This window comes from Thalia democratica, chromosome 1 (genome assembly GCF_965202585.1).
Source record: "Thalia democratica chromosome 1, ktThaDemo2.hap1.1, whole genome shotgun sequence".
Classification (NCBI taxonomy): Eukaryota; Metazoa; Chordata; class Thaliacea; order Salpida; family Salpidae; genus Thalia; species Thalia democratica.
In genome coordinates this window covers 86,520,530-86,529,894 of record NC_139165.1, presented here as the reverse complement: position 1 = coordinate 86,529,894, position 9,365 = coordinate 86,520,530, and the positions used below count along the sequence as shown (strand labels likewise).

The 9,365-nt window shown below is 24.9% G+C and overlaps 1 protein-coding gene across 1 annotated transcript; it reads right to left on the bottom strand.

Moving 5' to 3' along the window:
* Positions 1-1,286: 1,286 nt before the first annotated feature.
* Positions 1,287-7,814, bottom strand: LOC145840634 (kelch-like protein 28). The gene is made up of 3 exons (XM_082947955.1): positions 7,607-7,814; positions 6,056-7,186; positions 1,287-1,339 (listed from the first exon to the last, which is right to left on the bottom strand). The coding sequence occupies exons 1-3, from the start codon at positions 7,812-7,814 to the stop codon at positions 1,287-1,289; spliced, it is 1,392 nt and encodes a 463-aa protein (XP_082804081.1).
* Between the last annotated feature and the right edge of the window lie 1,551 nt (positions 7,815-9,365).

The window sequence follows — 9,365 nt, the reverse complement described above, 5'->3', positions numbered from 1 at the left end:
AACATGGAGCATTGGTATCAAAAACTTAGAGTTTTTGAACTTCGACATAATTCTACAGAAAGTTGGCCCGTTAGAAGAAGACTATGATAAGGTTGAAGAAGTTGTAATAACGAACAAACATCTCGAAACAGAAAATCAAGTTTGTCATCGAAAATATTTTTTTTTGTTTACTAAACTAAAATCAGAACACTTTAATTGTTTTTGTAGGTTGAGTTTTTGTGCAGTTTGTTAAAAGCATTGAATAAAAAATTACGGAGAAAAACAAAAGTTTTAATTAAAACTTGTACGCCTGTAGACAGGAAAAATTTTGCTGGTAATTTTAATAGCAAACTAGAGATAGAAATCAAAGTAGAAAAATTGTATGACTTGCATGACCGTTACATTTTGTTAGTTACATTTTTCTTTTAAACAGCAAATTTAAATTGAGCTTTAATACTTATTATTACTAATAAGTAGATATTTAGTTAAAACATTATCAAAGCTAAACTTTTAAATAAAACAATATTTCAGATGTTAAACTTCTTTATTGTATGCTTACTGACTAATTACTTCTAATTTTAAGCGTTATTATAAATTTAATTATTATTATTGTTCTAGATATTGTTCAGCTTAGCATGTTTATTTAAAGTATATTTAAATATAAGCAGTAGGTATATTTTAAACATTTTTTTATTTATTAAGTGTTAAAAGCAACAATAAACTTTAAAATTATTTAACACATAAACCACATTAATAACTTTGTACACTGTCAAACTTAAAGCTTATTGAAACTGAATATCACTGTGAAACGATTTTGAAAAACTTAAGCACAAAAGTGTTTATCTGATTAATTAAATTATTTAATATGTTTTCAAATTTAAGAAAAGTTCTTTTAAATCAATTTGAAATGTTTTTTAATATTAGTTTACTTAAAAAAATATAACAATGCTCTTTTGCAGTTTCGATGAAATTCAGTTCAAGGAAGTTTTTTTAAGTAAATTAAACTTACTTAATTTTGCAAACTGTAGCATAATATTGTACATCTTTTAGCTAAAATTTGTAATCTAACAGCTTCCAAGGGTTAAAATACTACATCCTGCTCGGAATAGGAATCGATATGTGGTATCAGGCTGGAAAAGTTTGGAAAAATAAGGCCGGTAACAATATGCTTGGATTTCCAGAAGATTTAGTTGTCTTTGTTGGAAAAAGTAAAAAGCTCGAATAAAGCTCTGATCCAAAGAATTTTAAATCAAAGATCTATGGAATTAGTTGTATTATATTTCTGGCAAAAGCAAAGTTAAATTTTGTTAGAAAAACGAGTTGAATTCACTTCCGTATCTAGTTGCTTTAGTGTTATTTTCTGCAAGAAAATATGTAAACAATTTACCAAGTTGCACAATCAAACACTCAAGTTTTATTAACGCTTATATGTGAAAAAAGCACTTATGTTTGTGCTTAGTAAAAAAAAGTTTTTCATCTGTTTTATTGTTATAATCTTAATAAAGTTTTATGCTTAGTTTTTTATATATATATTTAAGGTGTTTTTAACAAAGTATGTTTAAAAAAAAAAAGAATAAATGTGAAAATAAGTAGTTATTTTATTATAAGTATTTAAAAAGTTTTACTCATTTATTTGAGGTTTCAAAACTAAATATAATTAAATTAGTTTATTTACTTTAAATTATAAAAATAGATTTCGTATATATTCATTTATTAAACTAGTTTTTATATATAAAGTCTATAAATAACTTACTTTTCGTTTCACATGAATATAAACTTATAACTTATTAATAATCGAAAACTAGAAAATTTATTTACTATACTAATACATATTGATGAGTTTTTTTTCTGAGCCTTTAGTACTTGCAAAAGATCAACAAATTTAATCACTAGTGAAAGTATTTCTTTATTTTTATCCGAAATATGCGAAAACTAACTTATTAATTTTTGTTCAATATCTTAAACTATTTTTAAGCTCATCAACACAAAGATTAAAAACTTAATGTGTTTTAATTAAATTATCAATAAGATTGTATTCTTAAATTAATATTAAGCTTTTCAAGTTTGTCTTGTAAATAATAATATATTTATCCAAAGTCAAAACTTACCTGAATAGTTAAATTATTAATATACCACAAAACCGCCTAAAGTAAAACTAAAATTAGAAAATAAACCGGTTTGAAGATTTTTAAGCATTAAAATAGAAGCAAAAAGTTCAATATCTTAAAGAAATAGATATTAAAGCTTTTAGTCGCACTGTTACTACATATTCAAGTTTGAAAAGTTCTGTATTTATTGTTTGTATTTTTTTTGTACTTTAAGCCAAACTTTTAGTGCAAAAGCATGTATACTTATTACATTTTTAAAACACTTTTATGTTAACAAATCTTTTACAAAAACTGTTTTTATGCATTTAAAATACTTTAACTTGTTGTCTTTATCACTTTATTCTTGTTACGAAAATATAACTGTGTTTTTATTCTACTTAAAATATCTTTTTTTAAATGTAATACACAATAATTTATAAACCTTGAATAGTAAACAAATCTATAAAATAAAATTTTTTGAGTAGATAAACTTAAATGATTTAACCTAATATTTTTATAGTGAGAATATTTTCGCCGATCTATAACATTAGCATTTTAGTACATATTTTTATAACTAATCTAATTAGTACATATGCTTTTTTCACTTATATCAAAATATATTAGTGAGCCATATATTTTTTTTCAAGTTCCAAACTCTAGTAATGAGCAATGAAATCACTATTTCTTTAAATGTATTTTTGATATTTTTAGTTACTTTTATTGATACTGTATTGTAATTGTTCTCTGATATCGCTTTTATGTCATCAATAAAGCTTATTACCACGAGTGCTTTATTTGGTTTAGTCGCTTTCATCATTTCATAGTCTCAAAAATACTTTTTAAAGTACACAATCTTTATTTAACAATAATGTCAACAGAGAATAAAATAAATACATTACCTTTCCTAGATGTTGAACACATATTTACTAAAGCAAACGGAAAAAGTTACTTCTACAAAACAAATTTTACGAAGGCTACAACAATAAATTATACCTTTTTAAATGGTTAATCATTTTATCCACTGAATACTTTTAAAGGAATTATTACAACGGAAGAAAATGATGAAAAGAGTGAATGAAAGAAAAGAAGATTACTTTGAGAGTTTTAAAAAAACTCACAACTAAATGTATTACATCAAATTTCAATATAAAATTTACAAAATAGACCAGTTTGAGAAAATTTATAAACAAAAAGAAAACGAGAACATACCAAACAAAGAAAACGAAAAAATTGACAACAAAATTATTTATTGGTCTTCTCAGTTTAATAAGATTTTAAAGTTCACTATAGAGGAATCAAAACCTTTTCGATTAGGTAAAATTCCAATTACAAAACCAGCAAATCTAAGAAACCGTCTGAACAATTATAGTAAAATCGCCAAACAAAAACAAACAAAGACTATTTCAAGCAAAAAGTGTGAAAAATGCGCGCTTTGTGGAAATCATTGTCAACATAAAAATATTTTGTTAACAATTTTAACCGTTTAGGGTAAAACAGTACAACTGAGTCCAAATCTTAACTGTAAGAGTTTTAGTATTTTAGTAGCACTATGCACAAGATGTGATAGTCGTAGCGAAGGACAGACAAAAAATAGCTTTAGTAATAGGTGGAAAGCCCATAGACTTAATTGGAATAAATAAAAATATAAATTTTAACATAAAAGATATTTTAGACGAGTGTGCATTATACAAACACTATTATTTTTATGATAAGAACAATCTGGAGAGCCTTAACATTAATGACGCAGATGAATCGCTATTTAGAAAAAATTCTAACAGTGTTTTAAGAATCTAGATTTTGAAAAAAATTTTGGATAAATAAATTCGAATCAAGTATTAACTTATGAAAAATACAATATATTGGTTTATAGAGGGGTATAGTAGTAACTTAATGCATTTTTGTAGTTTTTTATATATATAAATTTAATTGTATGTACATCTTACTTTTTTTTAATGTTACCAGCTTGAACTCTTGATTTTCTTGAAGAAGTATTTAATTTTAAGTGTTTAAAGTTTTGAGTGAAATTTTATGTTGTTTAGCTTAAAAAAATATTTTGTTGGTGTAGATAAGTAAATTTAATTAAATTTTGTATATTTAGTAGTTTTGCCTATGTTTTTAAACTATGTGCTTTTATTACTGTACTTGTTTTTGTTTTCAACAACCGTTTAATATATTGATAATGCAAATAGATAAAGAAAGCTTTCTAAATAAATAGTTTGGTTTATATTGCATTTGACAGTTATTTATGAGCTATAGTTACCATTTCTGTTTAAATTTAAAATTTTCTGGATAAGTAGTAAATTGGCGTTTGTTGTGACCCCGTTACGGCTTAATTAGTTTCCAATGTTTAACAAACACTACTAAAATAATTTTATGTTGTTCTTAACTCCTTTAAATTTTTAGCATACAGTTATACACATTGTTTTCTACATTTTATTTTAGTTTTAAAACAGACCATACGACCATACGACTATAAAAACTCAGTTTTCACCCATTAGAGGTCATCATTACTTAATTCAAATGTTATGAAGTTTGTTAATTGAAAGAGTGTTTTTCATCGAAAACTTACAGCCGTTTAGAATTTACAGTTTTGAAAAATACAGTTAATTTTTTTTATTTTTTTACGTTTGATTAATTCCAAGCTTTAATTTGTTACGACTTTTAAGGTCATTAATTTTATTGCATTTAACTTATTTTTTAAGAAAGTTGTTTAAACTGTTTGTAAAACTAACAAATACTTTTTCTAATTATAAATTATCTTTTTGTGCATTTAAGATAGACAGCAGCTCCGTCATAACTTACTATTGGTATTTTATTTGATAAAATATAATTAGATTAAATTAGTTTTAAAATCTTCCGTAACTTAATTTTCCTATTAATTAATTTTTTTTTTTAATTTTGTTTTTGTTTTCTTAAAGAACAATTGCAAAAGCTGATGAGAAGTTTTATAGTTATAATAATTAAAATGATATGGTTTTTGTTAAATGTTGCTAAAGGAATTTAATTAATGAATACGTAAAATTCGTACTTATTTTTATTCATTGATCATGGTATTTTTAAAAATACACGTATTGTAAGTTTTAATTTACCATTTTTCGCCTTAAAAAATATTATTTAAGTCGTAATATTTCTTTTACACCTTTTTGGATTTTTTTTTATTTAAAAATTTAATAATAATTAATATTAAATTCATAGAAAATCCGAAAATACTACTTCAACAATAAACTTCAATAATATTAAAATATTAATAAAGCTAAAAATTGTCTTCAAATTTTTGACAAAAATTTCTAAACTATAAACAAAAATATACAAGTTTCTAGTGTATGCGTAATGATAACTTTTTATTGTACGCAAAAAAAACAATACAAGTAAAATACAACAGAGAAAAAAGAATCATATAAAATAACAAGAATATGTAGAAAAGGCGACTTAGTTTCTTAATGTATAAATGTTTTTTAAACGTATTTGTAAATGTTTGGACTATTTAAAAAATATTTTCTATTTTAACGGAACTATCAAGTTATGAAAGTCATAAAAGTTTGAAGCATGTTTTACGTTAACATTTTCTTAAAATAGTATTGTAAAGTATGTATAAAGAGTCTAACTTACGTAACTTTTAAAGGAACCTAAATTTATTACTTAAAACCTATAACACATAATAAAGTTAAAAAAAAGTAAGATTCCTTAGAAATTTAGTTTAGGGATTTTCGTGAAATAGTTAAAGTGATCTGTTGTTTCAAAATAAGACTCTTTTGAATATTCTTCTTCATCTACATCATAACAATAAGCTGTTCTATTTGCAAGAAAAAAGATAACAACTTTTTTTTGTAAAGAAATGGCTCCGATAGGGCCGTAAAAGGGTTCTATAATCGATATAAACTTATTACACATTGAGTCATAAACCTCTAATATTTTTTTTGCTGATCCTATTGCAAACAATTTATTTTTTATAGCTACTAATCGATGTTTATACGCTCTTTCTATCATACTTGGCATGTATGTCCATTCATTAGATTTTTGGTCATACGCCTCTACAGTATTCAAACGACTATAATGACCCCATCCACCAGATACAACTATTCTTTCTTCAAATACTGTACAAGCTGCACTTGATCTTACCTCATTCATGCTTGTAGCATCTCCCCATGTGTAGTCGTTTGTATCAAAATATTTACAAGATGCGAATAGTTTGTCTTCTAATTCTCCTCCAATAAAATAAATTTTATCAATAAAACCACAAACACAATATCCTTCGCGAATGTCAAACATATCTCCTACAACTTTCAAAGAATCATTATCAATAGTGTATTTCTCGATTACTTTTAACTTTTTCCTTTCGTTATGTAGACATTCTAATAAGTAGACGTGACCTTTCAAATAAACCATTGGTGAACATCCATAAGAAAATACACGGTTTTTTGTAAGTGATCGAAGTTTTCTACATTTTAATAAATTTCTACCGTCAATTATGTCGACAAAACTTGTAGTTGTATCAGCATCGCTATCAACTGATGAGAATTCATCTCCACAATACAAAATATCAAAGTTGTTTTGCTCGCAATACCTAGTACCTAGATTTTTACTTGTTAAGTTACCACTTGTCAACTGTTTGAAATAAGCTTTTCGATTTTCCAATATTTCCTTATCTATTTCTTGACAACTTTCAATATTTGTAAATGAGGAGTTATTCTGCAACACATGTTTTAAACCGTGGTCTGTCAACAAATGAAGCCTTACTGTTAGTAGAAGTGATTTTGCGTGTTGCTTTCTTTCATTAAAGTTGTAATTAATCCAGGCTTCAGAAGCGTAAAATACTTCAAACTCGGAAGTAATGTGAAGATTGGAACTTGAAAGAATTTTCAACACCAAATCAACATCTAACTCTAAAAAGTTGTTGGTCTCTGCAACTGTTGTAAACCAAATTTCTATGTAGTTTAGTGCTGCTTTCGACAAGCTTGGAAGTTTGAAAAGTTTGGACAACTGATAGTACATAGCTACAGTTTTTGGTGTCATTTTTTCTATCATGTAGTTGCACAGTTTAGTTTTTACATCACCATCAAGCTTTATTTGGTTCACTCTCAAAGCAATTGCTATTTTGTTGATGTCTCCTCGGATAAAAGCTGGAAAAATTGTTAGGTTAAACTTAAGTGAACTATTTACTTTGATAGGTAATTTGTCGAGTATAAATATAAATAGAAACTAAGTAAAAATTTAACTTGTAGTTCTAAATTTAGTTAAACTTTTAAACGTTTAATAAATGATGACTTCCGTGTTTGATAAAACAAGATTCGATTTTGTCTACACCAAGTTTTGATTGCATCACTTAAATAGTTTATTAAAGGTAAAGTAGACTGTGACTCGGGTTTCATTTTATTAGAGCTCGACAGTCAGTCAATGGCAAAGAAAGCTATTTTTTTTAGTGTATTGAAAGTATTGATTTGGCAGTTAAAGTGATATAATTAAACATTTTTGTTACATATGAATTTTAAAGTATTTTCATTGACAACTTCAAAATACATTACACTACAAAGCAACTAAACCTTTATCAGACAATTCATTGTACACATTTTTATCATTTTCTTTGATTGTTGAAAAAGAGTTTTCTTTGCAACAATTGAAAAAGCAGCTCTTTCTAGTAGATTTCTTGCTAGATTTTTCTTTTTGTTTTGAATGGCTTTTAACTTTGAGCTCATTGTTTTTTTGGTGCGGGAAATTTGACCAATTCTTTTCTTGTACTACATTGTTCATTATTATATGGTATAAAAGTTTACTAAAGTTTACTTTTATTGTCAGAAGATGTTAAAAGTTAAATAATTTTAGATATTTCAAGACAGTTATTTTGCTTTCAAAAACATTTTTGTTCTGAATTACAATAATTATATAACAACATATACTTCGCTTACTATCGAGTAAATTACTAAACAAGTTAAGTTTATTGAAACAAATTAATGAAATCAACAAGTTATTTTTCTAAACAACAGAAATAGATTTTTTTTTATATAACAAATAATTTATTAAGGTCGTAAATTTTAAGGATAATCGAAAACAACTAACACTTACAAAAGTAAATTTTTATCCTAAGATTATAAAATAAAAACTCTAATAGAAAATTACAGCATCTATTTTTTGACTTTCATTTTCAAAATATTTAATATTAAATCTCCATAAGTTATAACAATATTATCATAAAACAATATTAATTAAAAATAAGGCAAACATATAACAATATTTAAACACTAAATGATTCTATACTTCTTTTTTTAAGTCTTTTCAAAATAATCAACATAACCCAAAATTACTATTAAATTACTACAAAATTAAACTACAATAATGATTTCTTAGTTTTTCGGTGGAATAGTAAAATTTAAGTCTCACTTAATACATCTCAAGAGTTTATTCGTGAAATTTGACATTTTGCTCACAAAATATAACGGCACTCAAGTAATTATTCACAGCAATTTTTACTAACTTAACTACTTAGATCCATTTTGTTATTGAGTTGGTAGATAATTTTCACAAAACAACATAATATATATCTAACCATAGCTTCAGCATTCTTTAGTTAAAAACTAAACACAAGTTAATACAAACAAACTTATGGCACTATTAGAACTCTTGCAACGCTGCTGCTAGACTTAGTGTGTTCCTTACAAATAGTTAAGTATGGCACAAGTTAAGCAAAACTCAAATAGAATGCTTAATATTTTGTTCTTATAAAAGACTTTTAATGGAATGCTTTCTAGGTACTACTAGATAAAAAACTAAATTAGACTGAAGTTAAAATATTCAACAGTAGAAAAGCGTTTTTCTCTTTTTCTACTGCTGTGTTTTGGTAAAGTTAATTTCGCATTTTGAACTTATAATTAGTTATTAACGGCTTCTTACAATTAATTCCATGTAAGTATTTATACTTTATTGTATCTTAGATTATAAATTAGTCAGATAGCGAATGATTTTTACATGACTACCATGAATTAAAATATTCTAAACTGATTTTTTATTACATAAACTTCCATTTTTATATTAGAAAAATACAAAATAGTACTCAATAATTTTGTTACTTGTTTTAAACAAAAAATATAAGTTTTTTTTTTATTCCAGTAAATAACATTTTAAACAATAAAAGCTATATAACATAATTTCTGAAACAAATGCAAACTAAAATATAACTTTAAAGGATTTTTTTATAATACGATTTCAAAAATAACTTTTTTAACAAATAAAAGTTTCATAAGTCTTAAACTTTAAGTTCAAATTGAAAAATTTCTAATTTAAGCAAGCTTTTTATACAATTTTGTG